This window comes from Pieris rapae, chromosome 16, assembly GCF_905147795.1.
Source record: "Pieris rapae chromosome 16, ilPieRapa1.1, whole genome shotgun sequence".
NCBI classification, from domain to species: domain Eukaryota; kingdom Metazoa; phylum Arthropoda; class Insecta; order Lepidoptera; family Pieridae; genus Pieris; species Pieris rapae.
The window spans coordinates 4,873,832-4,891,183 of NC_059524.1; the positions used below are offsets into that span (position 1 = coordinate 4,873,832).

Genomic DNA, 17,352 nt, shown 5'->3' on the forward strand with positions numbered 1-17,352 from the left:
AACTGCCAGACAATATTTGATAGACAACAGAATAACAAACAGATAGTTATTTCTATGATCTCAGCTTTATAATCTATGCAACTTCCTTATCCAGTTTATTGTCTCTGTCAGACGGTCAGATTTTGGCGCCTATATATTTTAATTTTGGGTTTCAAGTTTCAACATTTTGAATCGTTATTTAGGGGAAAGCATAGTAAGTGAAAAATGGCTAAAATTTACAACTTAGAATATCCCAATTATGAGAGTTTGGGCTATGTTGTTGCAACTGCTAATTTATATGATAAACATGACCGATCCGCGCCCTCCGATTTTCATTGGAAAATATTGAAGTGTAGGCAAGTCATATTGAAGTGTATACAATTTTAATTATTCTTATATTTTATTTTCTTTGGAAATACATAAATAATATAATTGTACAGAATGATTATATTCTCCCACCCGTCTGTACTGGCAAGTCCAGATAAATGTGACGTTAAGAAAGTTCATATAATATTCACGCGCCGTGGTGAAGATTATGACCGCCTAAATTCTTTGTTCTTGAGATTTTCACTTATCCAGGTTAGTGCTTTATATGTATTATGATTTATTAAAATTATCGCACCCATGTGTTAAATACAGTATGACTAACAATCTTCTCCTATTTATTACCTTGATGCATATTTAAAAAAAAAATCTACGACTGTTCTGAGGGAGAAACTTGTAAATATTACATTTTATAGGACGGAGATATACGCAAGGTGGATAGTGATACATACAAAATGTGTTTCTATTACACAATGGGAGCAAAAATGGCACCTACCTGGAATACATTAGGATACAATTATTTCATAAGTAACAGGAATTTCTTAACAACAGTAGGTATTCAGGAAGGCATTCAATGCTTCTGTTCTGTCAACGGTAAGTTAAAGCACAACATTATATATATTGTGTGTATTGCGCATATGGTTTTTAAATATATGTATATAGGCAAATTGCATTCCCTCCTTTTGTTTTAAACGAAATTTTTAAATTTAAATATATATATATAAAATTCGGAATTTGTTAAAATGAGACTGCTGTCATAGGAGAATATTGTTAAATTAAAATTCCTATTTAATTAAATCGAGGGAGTTAATTATAAATTTTAAACATTGCTTAAATTTCTTAAAGCACAATTAACTACATGTTTTTTAATATTTACCAATTTCAAGAATGACAAACATAAATTATTGCTATTTTATGTTTGCCATTGTTGTAACCTGGGTCTTAGTGTAGGTATTATTTGTAATTGCCAGAGCGGAACATTATCTATACTTATAAATATTATATCTAAAAACTTAAAACCTACATTTTTTTAAATTGTTTTTCATAGTAATCTCTATAACTACTAAACGAATTTTAAAAATTATTTACGTAATAATGACACTGTTTGTAAGTTAAATTCTTTACGTCTATTATTTTTATATATTGTTATATATACATTATTAGTTGATATATTTTATTGACACCTTACAATGGCATATACATATAATTATATTACGCAAAATTAATCATATAGGTATCACTTGCAACAAAAGCATAAAGCAGCATCTGTTTAGTTTACAGTAGTAAGGTATACTACGCGGTTTGATTTAAAATTTTATGAAAGACGCATATATTTTTTTAATTGCACCAATACGTATACAGCTCTACTACTATTATAAATATGAAAGTGTTCAGTTAAGTTTTTGGGAATAGTTTTTATTTTACTTTAATTTTTATTATATATTTATTTATATTGAGCGCTAAAAATAATTCTCGTCTCAATGACAGTGAAAAAAAAAGGTGTACGAAGTTCGAGTGAGACAGACGATATAGTGTTACGCCGGACAAAAATGAAGTAAACGCAAACTGATTTTTATTTAAATAACTCTAAGTTTATCTTATTCAAATGCGAGTGCTGTAACTAATTAAATTATTTTCTGTCCATAATACTCGCCGTTATTGAATAGAAACGACATTCGACAAAAACAGGAAACGTTTATCTGGGTACCCCAAGGTACGCCATTGCGTACCTACTTGATAATACTGATAGAAGAAATGATAGTGGATATACATTTAATTTCTAATTAAATAGTAAAATATAAAACAACCTCATATTTTATCAATAACAACAGCAGCAGCAATTTTAATGAATTTATGATGTTTTAATAACAAAATGTCACGAAGAATAATGCTAATGCTAAGTTGATGGCGAAATCACAAATCACGTTCACTCATATCATTTTATGCCCATATGAAAAGAACTGCCAAGAAAATCACATAACACGTCAATCGGTCATCTGAGTCCATTTCAGTTATATGCCGCATATACCTAAAATCGATAAAAGTACTATTAAAGGACAATAATCGCAAACCAAAACTAAGATTAAACTTCAAACCTCGTTTCATTTTCATAAAAATCTTTCTGCTAATATCGATAACAGATTTTATTTAAATTCTGTACAAATTTGCAAAAAAAATTTAATACAGTATTCAATACAATTTGCTTCCATTCCCGGGAACGAAAATGTGAAGTAAATTAAAGCCACAAATGTTCCGCATATTTTAGTAATACGCATTTTAGATTTTTGTACGAAGAACGTTTTATTAAAATACTTATAAATAAATATCAAATAAAAGAGCCTTTTAAATAAATTAAAATACTTACTTGTACAATAATAATAAGGTAATTGAGTGTCCAATCTAATACTTTGTATGGTAGTCGCGACGAGATAACTGGTGCACCACTAATCGACTTTTGTAACTGCATGGAGTTTATACATCGAATCAAGCGTCGCAATTTAACTTCACAATTAGAGTCTGTGAATTGAATATATAAAAATGATACTCTGTTCGATATTTTAATCGATCGTATTTTAGCATAGTCAGCATATTATCAAGTTAACGTGCTAAGGACAGGGCCGCGACCGAAATATTAGTTAAGTAAAAATACAAGCAATTGTGTGCATGACTGTCCTTGGGTCAGGTTTTATGAGGTCTATTTCCTTGACAACTGTAATAAGTAAATTTCTACTTTATCAGTAATTTGCTTGAGAGAGCTTGAGATATTGGAGGGCATAACAGATAGAAGATCCGTAAACACTTACCCAAATTTCCAAAGACAAGTTTTTCAGCAAGTTCAAACTGTATTCGTTCACAGAGGCTTTTAGATTTCTCTACTGCAGCACAAAACATCCATAACGATGTTAGCGATCTTACTTCTCGCCAAATGAAGAAAATGTGTAGGAGAGTCTGTTATCAATTTTATCAAATATTTTATTAAAATCAGAAGATTTAATTTGAAATAGTTTGTTGAATTTTATTACTAAATAAAAATCTATTGATCGTAGATTTGAGAAATAAAATATACAAACGATCAAATTCGAAAATTCGCACAAGTGCCTGTGTAACAGCTACAAAGCACCATGGCAATACACGGGGGAATTTAACAGTAGATACTTACAGCAATGTTTTTTATAAGTATTTTAGATTTTTTTATGTAATAATGTGTTTTTTGTGTTTCTTCCGCTAAGATTTTATTTATAATTCCAATTATTTTTATATTTAATAAATGCAATTTCTTTGAAATATGAACTTACCATATTTCCTAAAGTGCCTAAAATGGAAGTACTAGAATAGATAACGCTCATCAAAAGCGTTACCAACACCAGGAACGTCGTCTGAAATAAATAAGAGTTTTAATATCTGAAATTAATATCTATTAAAGTAGCCCTCAATAAGGCCATATACTGTTTTTATAGAATATAATGGGCATAGTGAAGTTCAACTAAAAGAAGTTAACGTTGATTTTTGACTTTTATCATATACATAATAGAAGGCACAGCGATTTGCTACAACATTTGTCTTTACAAATTTGTTTTAAAAATTAATAGTTTCAAAGATATAACCAAAAACGTTTTTTTAACTCTTTTTCCAAGATGGCGGCCGGGGATAAGGGCGCCAACCCCACAAAATTAAGATTAAGCTTGTATTGACCCTAAGTAATATCAAATTAACAAAGTATCTTTCTACGGTTCACTGGGTTAAAATAAACATCCTAATCGACTGAAACGATTTTAAATAGTAATTACCTGGTTACTAAAAGCCTGGGAGAAGCAAGCAGCAGCGATCAACAACCGTTTGTAAATAATCGCGTAGTTTTCCGGATTGCTATGTTTTACGATCGAGTCGAGTCGTGCATTAAATATTTCAGCTATTATGGAATGGAGACTTAACTCAGTATCTGTCACACTGAATGCCATTGTCCCCATAATAATCACACTATTTGGTAAATTAATAATTTTCAAACCAATCAAATCTAATAAGATAGAAGTTATAGAAAGGGCTATCGAGAACATGGTAATCTTGCTAACCACTTTATTTTTATCTCGAAAATTATTTTTACCATCTAACTCTTCAAGAATACGAAAGAAAAGCTTATTCTTTGTCACTGAGATACTTAAATAAATAACTACAAATGCGGATAGTGTTTTGACTGAGTAGAAATACCAGAGTCTGTTTATTTTGTATACTTCATCGTAAACTATAAAACACAACATAACTACGAGAGATAACGTGAAAAGTATAAAAGATATTAATTTATATTTAACGTTATTAAATATAAACGATCGGTTAATGCAAAAAATATTTTGAAATATCACAAAGCATGTTAAGTACGATATTGTTTCATTACTCATTATTCGCTAGAAATGTTGAAGCTGATTATTGTTATCGAAGTTTTTATTATAGTTAAGGACTCACAACAAACACGTCCACTTTCGACAGGTTTATAGGAATATTAAGAAAAATCAATGGGAAAGTCTCTAGAGGTTGACGATCACGCAACTAAATAACGAACGTTTTATACATGCAATAAATCAATATTTTTTTATTTAATCACGATAAACAATTCAGTATGTTTGAGTCAGAATTGAGCCTCTTTTCTCTTCTTTCCATTACATTTTTTATTGAGGTTTTGAACTTACTTTAGAATAACACCTATCTAGCAGTATTAGTGTATGGAATTTATGTACTGTTAATGCTCGAAGAAAAGGAAAATGGACATGAATAAACTTGCAATGTGAATGTTTTAGTATTTGCCATGCCAATTTATATATTATTATATTAAGAATTCATAATTTCATTATTTTGTGGCCGTTGTGCACATAAATGTGAAGTAAAGTAAAAATAACGTATGTTTTTCTAAAAAAAATCATATTTTGGGTATAACTTGGAATTTTTTTTTAATATTTTTCTGAGCGCTGATACGTGCGGGTTTCAAGGATTATCCATTCTTTCTGGGACACCCTGTATATTCAAAGGACGTAGTCTCTACTCGGAATCTCTCCAATCGGAATCTATTACTTAATTGTCACTTGCGTAAACTCATATTACGCAGTATAACTTAAAAACAGTTTGAATTTGTCTTTCTGTCCGTTTTAGACATCCAAAAATATTGGATTTTCTTTTTATATAGTAGAAAAAATATATTATCTGATCTGATATTGATGTAGACTAATACTAGATAGAGTAGATCTAAACTAAACATCATAGAAAAGCTCCTTAACACAAAGCATTAAAGTCCCCTTTAAAGTCAAAGTTGTATAACGCACATTGATTTTTCATTATATAAATATTATTAAATTAATTAATTTTCTGTGATACATTGTAGATAATATAATTGCGCTTGAATTAAAGCCAGTGAAAATAAATCTCATGAGATGTAACGATAAGTATTATCCCGGGGAATGTATTAGAGTCCTTCCAAGGTAAGTTTTGGCACAAATTTTTAGTTTCTTAGTAGATCTTTTAAAAACGGCCTTCTGAAGACCTGACGATGCGTTGAAGTTTTTAATAATAAATCAATTCGCTATTTCTGAAGGACAATATTGTTCATTTATCAAAGAAATAAGTAATTCATCACGCACAAGGTGCTGTGATAGGAACCAAACTTTATTTTAGTTTTCTATTCATACACGTATATTATTATTACAGATAGAATTCAGGTTAGGAATATTAAACATGTAGGTATGTGTAAAGTGTTTACTATATTACAAAGGTAGATAATTATTTATTCTAAATAAGACAATAGATTTTCATCACAAGTGTTGATGTAATTTTGAAAATAATTGTCCTTAACATAATTTGTTTCTCAAGATATTCTCTCAGGACTGTATGAGATATCATAGTCATACAATTTCACAACAATTTTTTTTCTTTTTTTATAGAACAGGGGTCAAACGGGCAGGAGGCTCACCTGATGTTAAGTGATACCGCCGCCCATGGACACTCGATGCTAGAGGGCTCACGAGTGCGTTGCCGGCCTTTTAAGAAGTATAAGAAAGTATTAAATAATCTACGGAATCATCTAAATCAAATTAAAACATCCTCTATTCATGTTAAATATTCATATTAACTGCAGTTGGAAAAACGTTTCAATCTTTTAAATCACAAACATTTTTCTTTTTTAAATGTTTGTAATAACCTGCAATACTAATGTTTAACGAAAAAAAAAACTAATAATATCATTCTAGTTTGAATAAAGCAACGATTGAAGAATACTATGAAGCAGTCCCCAAGACGAGCGATTTTAAATGTTACAAAGACTTGCGTAGGCACTGGAAGAATATTGTATGTACATTCAGATTTTATATAATATTATATTCGACAATTGTTTTTGATAATCAGCTTTAAACTCATTAAATAGTTTATCCTGAAAGATTATTTTGAACTAACTTACTCTACAATTTTTTTAATAATCAAGTAGGTGATGCTTCTGTGCCTAACATACGCTGTCCACTTTATGGGTTTACATAGACAGAAAGTCCAAACCTGAAACAACTAGGTCAACACAGCTTTTTTACGAATTTAAAGTTGATGAGTTTTTCAATCTAGAATAACTCATCAACTTTAAATTCGTGCGTTTTATACAAATTTAATAAAAAAAGATGTAATATACTTTTCCGTCGCATAATAATATGTTATATTTTATAAAAGTGTCTTTATAAATTAATTTAACTTTAAATATGTTTATACTTACGTCTTGTACGTACAATACTACAGAAACGGAGAAATGAATAAAGATTCAGTCGTTGGTATGGTATATCAATGAAGTGCTGTATTAAGTCACTTCAGTATGTTTTTATTTAATAGCATGGATACCGGTTGCCTGAAGAAGAGCGTCCTTGTTACTCAGTAAGGTTCTGGCGTGGCGACCCATTAACTTATCCTGATATCTGCCTCACTAGAGCATTTCCCATCATCACACCTATGTCTAAATCTGCTGAAGTAAGCATACCTGCTAACGCTTTTCACCTTATTTATAAAATTCGAATTAGGCTTTTCCATAATTTTAATCACTGTACTAATAAATGAACGTGACAAATTATTCTTCAAATTTAAATTCTTAACATCATTTCAAATGTCTAGATTGTATTATTTATACTTTATATTAAACAATTTTGCTCCATAGATTTTACTGAAATTGCTTTGTAATTCGCTTTTTAATCAATATCTACGTACATACTTTTTGTTTTGTACATTTTGAGCCTCTAAAAGTATCAAACGGACATCTACAGTTGAGAGGATGAAATAAATACCATATAAATCGGGACACGTGGTAAAATATAGTCGTTCAATTACGCGTACTTTAATAATTATTTTCTTATATAAAACAGGTAGGATACAAAGCCGCGACATTAATTCCAAAGCTGCCCTCTCCTTAGCTTGTTCTATTTCGTTGTTAAAATTATTTTTAACTTTTCACAATCAGAGTTTTATTTTCAGAAGGCCGTGCTAGAAAAATTTATGAATTGCTTGAAGAGTAAAATGTCCCATATGCTTGGCTATCCCCTTAATATTAATAAACAAATTTGTGTAAGTACATCAATTTATTTCATATTATTAATAAATGACCAGTATATATCCAAGTGCATTCCAAATATTCTACGTTAAATAAGATTATATCTTTTGTAAATGCAAATACAATTATTTTACAGGAACATTCATCTAATGAAAGTCACGTGATAACACAAGCAGTTAGTCTTTGCACTCCAACACAACACGCAAAATAACCATAGATAATACGTGTGTCCAAATAAAACTTTAATTTAAAATGTATTTTTTATTTCGTTATAAATGTTTTTGTAGTTATATTTAATTAAACCAAATATTAAGAATATTGTCATTTAGCTTGTTTTTTTATAATCTAAGAATTAAAACGAAATCTTGAACTAAATCTCAATACAATAATTATCAAACATCATACATTGCCTAATATAATATCAGAATCGTGTGACTGTCAATACACATCTTTTATAATTTAATCCTAAAAGCTAATCGGGACATTACGTGGACCTTGTTAAGTGAAACAGACTTAATTTCTTAAGGTATCATAGTCCCTCCATCTAGCTAATCGTACTGAATCAACCCAAGTCAAAGCGAACAACTGCTACAGAGATTGTTTAACCCTACTGTCATACTATTACGGTATCTAGTCAAACGAATAAGTAATAAAATTTCTACAATAAATGTGTCTCGTCAATGTGTTGGTGAAAACGTAGCCCGTAAAGGTGATCGAGGGGGAGTCAGACGTTGCGCTGCGATGTTGAAAAAATTGGCAACAGATGGCGACAGATTTCGATGCTGCGGCACTGGAGATACATCCTAAAAAAAATAAGCGTGAAAATAAAGGAACATCACCCAGAACTGTATTGGTAATCTCAACGACCTTTAGTTATTGTCATTTAACTTTAAATACTTTCTGTCATTTAACTTTAGTTTAAACAGGAAATAATTTAACGAAAGCTTTAAACATAAGTAAACTTTTAGAAATACTTAGATATTTACTTTCTTTTAAATTTTACTTTAAGCGTAGGTAAGTTTTGAGAGCACAATGCATTCACAAATTTTGCTAATTGAACCAACTCAAATGAAAAAAGAGATGCCACAGATTGATAATATTCTTGAAATTTGACTCAAATGAAATCATGGAAGATTTCAAAATATTATGTTACATATGAAAAAATATTATTTTTGTCCTTTATCCTGATTGGCCTCAAAAATAAGGGTATATTTTCACATTTGATTAGGTTCGATTCCCAGAGGTGACAAGTTATTTTTAGAAAATCATTGAATACAAATTGCTTTTCAAAATAAAATAAAGTCTTCTTAGAGCAAAATATCTCATTTACGTAATCTAAGGAACTTTCCCTTGATGTCCCATAGTCTTGGGACGCCCTGTATAGAGTGGGCTTTGTCTATCTTTTAACTACAATTATTGTCAAGACGGTTTTTTAAATATACCACATACCGTTCTATGTTGCCTGGAATGCCTAGGTGATGGTAATGACAGCGTTGATGTAACTTGTAGAGAATTGTTTTGAGATGGATTTAATAAATAATTTAATTTATAGCCTTTAGCAAGATCTTCTACAGTTTTTCCTGAAAAGAGACTTTTCATACACAATACTTATGATATAAGATATCAGTATGCTATTTAGGTTTAGAGTTTAGACATATAGATAACCGTCTTTTCTAATTAAACAAATGGAACGACACAAATTTATATCGTGGAATGATTATCTAAAATATTTTTTTGCATGTCATTATTTATACGTAGTTAACACAACATATAGTATGGTATTTCTTCATTCCTAACTTTGTTTCAAATTTACATGAATATATAACTTTGCAGACACAAATGATGTGTTATTGTGTACGTATATTATATATAATGATGATAATATTTCTTATTACCTGTTAACGATGTTGGTATATTAGTGTTACAACGTCCAGTACTTATTATCTTTTTAAAAGCGTCAGTATTGCCAAAAATAATTGCAACAGCAGCCCCGTCAGCCAATTGAGAGGAGTCACAGCAGGATAACAAAAAGTTCCAATTGTCTTGATCCCAATTTTTTGTTGAATACACAGCTAATTGTAACGTTGAAGCACCTGTGAGGATGATAATTTGCTTAGTTGTAACTTTCAGACACCTACCAACAACAACAACAACAAAATATCTTTATTCATCTAGGTAAAAAAGTACACTTATGAACGTCGCAAATTTAAATTCATTGTAAATTTACATAACAAACAATATCTGATAAATTTATACTTAGGTACAAATTAGATACAATTATAAGATATTATGTTCGAGCTTTTAGTAATAATTAGATGTTAAAACCTAATCATCTTTACCGAGATAATATTTCAAACTTATTTAAAGAAATGTTTTTCAACTTACCAGAATCACTGAGAAGATGTGGGTTAGCACCAAATCGTAAAAATAGTTTCACTATGTTATAAAATCCTAATCGCGCGGCAAATCGTATGGGCCATCCACCTTCATAATTTGGATCCAAACTATTGCTTAACAAATCCTGAACTTCAGCCTCATTGTTATTTTCAATGCTTTTTCTTAACTTTTCTCTATTTCTTTCCATATTAATGAATTTAAATAAGTTTTATCATGCGGTAACCTATGCCTATTGGCAATACTTTAAGTTTCAGTTAATTATAAAATATAACTTTTCACTTTGCTTCTTATTTCGAAGTACCCTCATTATTTATAAAAAAATAGTTGGAAGCATCTTACCTGCCAGTTGCCAGTAGTCGAAGTAGTGATAGTCTAGATGGTTATCAAAATCATAAAAATCAATGGTCAAGAGGGTATTTAAATATAAAATTAAAATATACGTAGTGTGTGCATTAACTATTATTTTTCCGTTGTTGAAACATAATAGTTAATGCAGTGAGATGGAAATTTATATACAGAAATACATTAGAGATTATTATATGTATATTTGACATGCCAAAATAGCATTTCTGAACCTTAGAATAGCCAAAAAGGGAATAGGACAATGAGAGGAACAATGTACATATAACTTAACTATATTAAATTCTAAACATTTTTATGAAACAAATTCTTAAGAATCTTGCTGTAAGTGCGCATGTGCAATAGTTATTTATTCGACTCGCTCGATTGTTTAGGAATTGTTACGAATTGACTCGAACAACTGCCCGAAGTGGGATGGTCAGGTCGGAGTAGGGAATAGATTATAAAAGAGGTTATAAAAACCGATTATAAAAACACATGCGCACGGGCAAAGCCGCCCGTGCGGCCAATAATAATAACAGTGGCTGTAGTGTTTATAGCAAAATATTAAGGGTAAAAATACGCCTTCACCGGGGAAGGCGAGGACCTTTACTTCGTACTTTTCGTCCTGCCCTTCAGGCGATTGACCACCCCCCTGCGACGGCCCAAGCCGAGGTTCTCACAGCCCTTGCGCGAGTCGCGGGAAACCCGCCCATTCAGACTGAGCTAAGCTCGTCAAAACAGCCTGTGCTGAGCTGTAAAGGCCCTTAAGGCCAACAGCGAGAATCCTTACAAAAAAAAGCGCACGCTCAATTACGTTGTTCAAGTTTACGTAAAATCCGTGAAGTGAATTATAGTGAATCAAGTCATTATTGGAGCGTTTAATTTCCTTACCTAAGAACTAGAACAACTAGCTTTTACATTAGTTTAAGTAAAATTTGGAAAATAAGTAAACGAACCCCATCAATTACTTTTGTCATATCATACTTTTATTTTGGACAGTTAAATTGGGGTATAAATAGTTAAAGTGGTAGAGCGTACCAATTCTTAAAAGGCCGACACTCGCGAGCCCTCTGGCACTGAGAGTGTCCATGGACTGCGGTATCACTTAACATCAGGTGAGCCTCCAGCTAGTTTGCCCCCTGTTCTATAAAAAAAAAACAACATTTTGTGTTAAGAATAAAAAAATCGCTTGGCTTCTTACCAATTTACGTGTACGGACATACATGTACAAAACGCTAACAACATTTGGATATATACATAGTTACATATGTTATCTAATCTAATATAACTTATATACTGTACTATTCACATCGTATGACGTATATTTCATTGTTTACACAGAAAAAAAAACAAATGCTGTGTTCATGGTTAATTTTTATAGTGTTGAACTTGAACTGGCTTACAGTTGTCACCTTATTATTTTCGACGAAAAACTCACAATTGTCAAAATAACAGTGTCAATTGTTATTTGTTTAATTGTCCTCAAACTTTAAAGTTCTAAAACAAACTGTGAAGTAATCAAATTTACTAATTAAATATAAATACGCATAAAATGATCAATATCTGAACCTCATGAGTTGAATAACCGTTGAGAGTGAATAATAGTTAACAGACTTCCAGACTAAAAGTTCTTATTACACGCAATAGAGGAATGGAATTTAAAGTTCGAAACCACTGAAAAATATAAAAATGGGCAGGTAATGCAAAAAAGAGGTATGCGAATAAATAGCACCAACAACAAGAATTATATAAGAGTGTCATTGTGTTTCAGGCATAAAGATTGGAGAAAAGTTGCTAAACGTGAAAGAAGAAGAAAAATTCGGACCAAAGCTGCTAGGGAACTGGGTGATTAATTTTTATTCATAATTATTTTGATTACTAATTTGGTAAGAATATTCCAAGATGCTGCTATGTGACTGTCTGTATGCATGATTAATAATTGAGATATTAGTCATCATGTTTTTAATTGCATTTAGTGTAGAATATAAATCTTAATATTCCAGACAGTTGTCCATCTCCCTCATGTAGTGAATATACAACATGGCTTAAAGAACAGGAATTGCTAGAAAGATTTGAACTAGAACAAATAGAATTTCACAATAAAAAGGAGAATGAAAAGTGGATTGAAGCTGAAATAATAGCAATAGAAAAATACAGAAGAATTCAGGAAGAAAAAGAAAAGCAAAATCAAATACAATTAGAAAATGAATTAAAAATTAAACAAGTAAGTTATTTTTGTTCTTAAACATAGCTTAGCTAATAAATATACCTTAATCGTATAACACCTTCACCTACCACAAATATGTTTTTTAATACAATTGTAACTAATAATATAAGTAGTATTTTCGTTTTATCTTTTATCCTATTCAATTTTATCTGTTTATCTTCAGGAATTAGAATTAGAAAAGCAACGTAAAGCTAAAGAAGCAGAGAGATTAAAAGAAATAGAAGAAGAGAACAAAAAAAGACAAGAACAATTTATGTCTAATTTAGAAAAGTTTTTGAGTGGAGATTGTTCAGATCCACCACAAGAATTGCTTATATACCATGAAACAAGACCAAACACTGAATTATGCCCTTTCTTTATTAAAACGGCTTGCTGTCGTTTTGGTGACCAGTGTTCAAGAAACCACCAATATCCTGGAATTAGTAAAGTCAGTATTTTTTATATGATGATTTAAAAATGATATGTACAATTTCTAATTATCAATATTAGCTTTTTGAATATTTTCTGGTAGTATATATATTTAAGATTAACTAAACTTTTACCATAACCAATTTTCTTCACCTGTAAGTAGGTAAAAATATAACAGCTAATTGTAATAAATAATTCTAGATTGAAACCTTAGGTGTTTAAAAATAATAAAAAAAAATTAAATATAAATTTTAAAGGTTATAAAATACTTCTGTACATTAGACATTCACAATTATTACAGATACTTTTAGCCACAAATTTCTATATTCATTTTGGCTTGGAGAATGCAAACTATAATGAATATGACACAGATATCATGTTGGAATATGAAGATAGCGAAACACTCAGGGATTATAGAGAATTCTTTTATGATGTTCTACCTGAATTTCAGAAGCTTGGCGAAGTTGTTGAATTTAAGGTATTTCTACTTATTTATAAAAATTATTGAAGTTAGACGTAGAAAGGTGTCAATAGATATTTCTTTAACATTTCTATGCGGAAACAAATTTGACTATTATTTTCTTTTATACTATTTTACAAAAAAAAAGTAATAAGACACACATTATAATTGTTCTAAATGGTCCATAAGTCAAAAAACATAACAATTTTTTTTCCTTTAGAAAGTTATAATATTTTATTGTATGGATCTGGAAAATCAACCCATATTCTTAATAGAGACTCTAATAGAGTTTATCTTGTTTTGCTAATAAATTTCAGAAACAGCATTAGGTAAGCTATCCAGATCCGGTGTGGAGCAATAGAGTATCCTTTAAATTTCTAAAAAAATTTAATCCTGTTTTATCCATTGTTTATTCAATTGAATAATACATGGAAGTCTCTCTTCGCTTAGCCTCAGACAGCATCGGAATACTTGGCTTTGACATTGGGAGGCAAATTAGCCTTGAGATTATTTATAAGATAAGATTCAGGTTCAAGACTTAGCTAGACTTACTACTTTTTTCGGTCATACTTTGGGCTTAGACTCGACTCTAAATCCTTAATACAGACATAATATTTTTATGTAGAAAACATGTTGTGAAAATTACATATTTCTATAAATAATTTATCTTAACGCAAATTCTCAGGCACCATGTCTGCTGAATAAATCAAGGTTTGTATAACATATAAATTATATTTTAAATTCTTTATTGTAATCTTCAAGCACCAATCTGATAAGATATCAATGCTAAACGCCTTAATGTTTTTTGGTACTTGCACCAAAAGTTTACTTATATATTTTTAAATCAATTAAATAAAAAAAATAATGTAATTTGCAGGTTTGTAATAACTACGAGAAACACCTACGTGGTAATACCTACATAGAGTATGCAGACCTGCGAAGTGCTGTGAAAGCGTATCGCACGTTACACGCGCGATGGTATGGAGGAAGACAAATGTCATTACAATTCTGTCAAATACCATCTTGGAAAGCAGCTATATGTGGTATGGTTGTTTTTAGATTTCATTTTTTTTTTGAGTTTATTGATTTCAACATAAATTTAGAAAATATTATATAGAACTTATAATAAGTTAGGGTTTGTTTATATTTTTTTTATAGTTGCTCAAAAAGTGGCGTATTGCTGGGACGTATAGCGTTCGGGATGTGGGCTATCACATACTCGTGCTTTTTCTTTTCCTTTTCCGAACTAGTGCGTTTTCTTTCCAAATACTTTCCTGTCAAAATACTGTCTTTAAAAAAAACAACCACGAAGTTTAAAACTACTGAATAAAAAAATCATAGTAGCTTATATGATTTATGCAAATATGTATTTCTAAAAAGAAGCTACTAATTTGTTTCAATATAAGATTTAATAATTGAATTCATTGAGTGAGGTTAGGTTTTGTTTCATTTCATTTAATCTCATTAATTTTGACATCAATAAAAATATTAAATTATCTGTTTTTATTTTTTTACAGTTGGACCCATTTCCAAAAATTTTCTTTGCTAGTTAGTTTGTTTTTTATTATGTTATATATAAAATATACATAAACAATAATAAAGCAAATAATAATAGTTTGTCTCAAACAATAAATATGCAACCTAAAATTTCCCCAGTTACTATAAAAAACTGTACCAATTTTCAAAGTTGAGTTTATTGAGTTTTTTATTTTATTAAATTGCTTAATTTTTTCGCAACTGTATTAAAAATAGTTGTTCAGTAAACGTGCGGAGCCGTCATTGCAACTTGTTCCGACTGTCAAGTGTCAACCCTCGTCTTCGGCTGCGCATTGCGCAACGTCTCTGATCTCGTGACATTCGTCAGAACTCTTTGACATGACATGACAAGCTTCCGCGCTTTTGAAAAGTGACATTTTCTCAAGCCCCAATAGAGATGTTAAATTCGATAGAAAATTGGAACTTTCATACTTTTCATTGACAATCTGAAACAAAGTTGTTTAGAAATCTTAATAGCTATCTAGATTACATTTCTATTAATAGATTAATCATTTAACTTTTAGGTCTACAGTCAAGGAAAAGATGTCCAAAAGGCCGTGCATGTAACTTTTTGCATGTATTTTCAAATCCAGAAAAGTTTTTTAGAAGGAATTATAGTACTGAGAGGTAATTAATTTTCTATAAAATCTTAGTTTATTTAAAGTACAATTTGAGGTTTTAGAGGGATTCCGAAATGTGAAAATATGCTTCTTTATTTTTAATAGCATATTTTGTTACAAACAAAACTAAATTTATGTAATAAGTTATATTTCATTAAATTTCTAGAAGGCGAAGGACACCGCCACGTTCATGGCGATGGTCAGAATCACCCGAACGAGAAATAATAAAAAGGAAGCGTTCAAGATCCAAAGATAGACGAGATACCAAAATTAGAAGAAAGCGGCGTCATTCAAAAAGAATCCGATCTGATAGTTAATTAAAATTATACTGCCGTACTCGTAAGACCTTCATGTTGTTTTTTTTTTCAAGAATAAAAATCCCTTGATATTTATTGTAGAGCTTGCTCGTCTGTGGACTGTGAAATGTGTGTTTAAAATTTATATGTATTAGATGTCAGGTATATCTGAATAGCATAATATGTAGGGTGAGACATAAGAACCTAACAACCCTACGGAGCCGCTAAGCCATACAGACGTACCCTAACACATAGTGATATTATTTATATATAAATAAGTATGGGATGTCTGCACCAAGAAACCTATGGTAACAGACAAAGTTAAACCTTTGATCGTACTCGCAGGGAGTAGGATCAAAGCTACCAGGCAGATTCACTACGATAATTAAGGGCTTGAAGTAGTCTTCGCCACTTTGAGAGGAAGCGAGAAATGAATAAGTCAGAGCATCAAATTTAGCGTTCAAAGACATCTTAAAAACTAATTACTACTATTCACACAAACATTATATTATTCTAGTGAGCTGTTGTTTCTCAGCTGTAAAGATTTGGAACACACGTGAGCCGTATCAGCATCAATATTCAAATAAAATACACGTAAAATGGCCGTGAAAATCGTGATCAATATTCAAATAAAATATACTTAATTAAAATGGCTCTTCAGCTGCTTAGATTTGGAACACACGAGAAACGTACGCTATCATTGAGGTTGCTTAATAAGTGTCAGATTCCATTTATGTGACGCTTAAAATCTCATCGACGCTTCTCTCCACTGCGAATTTGGGGTTTATATATTATGTAGTTGCAAGCGGTGGCCCGGATAAAGTGCCGTCTCGCTTTGCTGAGCCCACCAAGCTTTTTGGAGGCTAATTTAGCCTTTCCCTCCAAGTGACCTCGAAACTGAACGTCGTTCGATATGTCAACGCCAAGTATTCCAATGCTGGCTGTGGCTTTAAGAAGAGTGTTTTCGAAAAGAAGAGTAGCTGCAAAGGGTGCTTTTTTAGCAGAAATCGCGCAAACTTGTGTCTTCTTAGGGTTAAATTGGACTAGGTTTTGTCTGTCCCAGTCGGAGACTCCCCGTAGTAGAGTTTTGACTTCAGACACAAGTTTGTTCCGGTACTCATAGAGATCTGCCCGAGAGATACCTACCCGGCCAGTGTAAAGAGTATCGCCAGTGTTATGGATGATAACACTGGCGATACTCTTTA

The 17,352-nt window shown here is 30.9% G+C and overlaps 3 protein-coding genes across 3 annotated transcripts; 2 read left to right on the plus strand and 1 right to left on the minus strand.

Moving 5' to 3' along the window:
• The first annotated feature begins 131 nt into the window (after positions 1-131).
• On the plus strand, positions 132-8,088 carry LOC111002245 (uncharacterized protein C18orf63-like). Its single transcript, XM_022272392.2, has 8 exons — positions 132-335; positions 420-558; positions 720-897; positions 5,672-5,768; positions 6,534-6,630; positions 7,153-7,287; positions 7,786-7,875; positions 7,998-8,088. Exons 1-8 carry the CDS (start codon positions 205-207, stop codon positions 8,070-8,072), a joined length of 942 nt encoding a protein of 313 aa, XP_022128084.2. The 5' UTR covers positions 132-204; the 3' UTR covers positions 8,073-8,088.
• A 106-nt stretch (positions 8,089-8,194) lies between these two features.
• On the minus strand, positions 8,195-10,608 carry LOC111002246. Its single transcript, XM_022272394.2, has 4 exons — positions 10,247-10,608; positions 9,757-9,954; positions 9,311-9,441; positions 8,195-8,664 (listed from the first exon to the last, which is right to left on the minus strand). The coding sequence occupies exons 1-4, from the start codon at positions 10,443-10,445 to the stop codon at positions 8,539-8,541; spliced, it is 654 nt and encodes a 217-aa protein (XP_022128086.1). The 5' UTR covers positions 10,446-10,608; the 3' UTR covers positions 8,195-8,538.
• A 1,400-nt stretch (positions 10,609-12,008) lies between these two features.
• Positions 12,009-16,200, plus strand: LOC111002244 (U2 small nuclear ribonucleoprotein auxiliary factor 35 kDa subunit-related protein 2). Its single transcript, XM_022272391.2, has 8 exons — positions 12,009-12,297; positions 12,372-12,445; positions 12,604-12,824; positions 12,991-13,254; positions 13,537-13,713; positions 14,573-14,738; positions 15,756-15,858; positions 16,018-16,200. The coding sequence occupies exons 1-8, from the start codon at positions 12,290-12,292 to the stop codon at positions 16,166-16,168; spliced, it is 1,164 nt and encodes a 387-aa protein (XP_022128083.2). The 5' UTR covers positions 12,009-12,289; the 3' UTR covers positions 16,169-16,200.
• Positions 16,201-17,352: the final 1,152 nt, after the last annotated feature.

Bases quoted from the DNA above. Each gene is read 5' to 3' on its own strand.
- LOC111002245 (XM_022272392.2), top strand. From the start codon at position 205: ATGGCTAAAATTTACAACTTAGAATATCCCAATTATGAGAGTTTGGGC. The intron at 5,769-6,533 runs GTAAGTTTTGGC...ATATCATTCTAG, and splicing joins TGTATTAGAGTCCTTCCAAG to TTTGAATAAAGCAACGATTG. The intron at 6,631-7,152 runs GTATGTACATTC...TTTATTTAATAG, and splicing joins GTAGGCACTGGAAGAATATT to CATGGATACCGGTTGCCTGA.
- LOC111002246 (XM_022272394.2), bottom strand. From the start codon at position 10,445: ATGGAAAGAAATAGAGAAAAGTTAAGAAAAAGCATTGAAAATAACAAT. The intron at 9,955-10,246 runs GTAAGTTGAAAA...TCATCCTCACAG, and splicing joins ACATCTTCTCAGTGATTCTG to GTGCTTCAACGTTACAATTA. The intron at 9,442-9,756 runs GTAATAAGAAAT...GTCTCTTTTCAG, and splicing joins TATACCAACATCGTTAACAG to GAAAAACTGTAGAAGATCTT.
- LOC111002244 (XM_022272391.2), top strand. The intron at 12,446-12,603 runs GTGATTAATTTT...TTAATATTCCAG, and splicing joins CAAAGCTGCTAGGGAACTGG to ACAGTTGTCCATCTCCCTCA. The intron at 13,714-14,572 runs GTATTTCTACTT...TGTAATTTGCAG, and splicing joins GCGAAGTTGTTGAATTTAAG to GTTTGTAATAACTACGAGAA.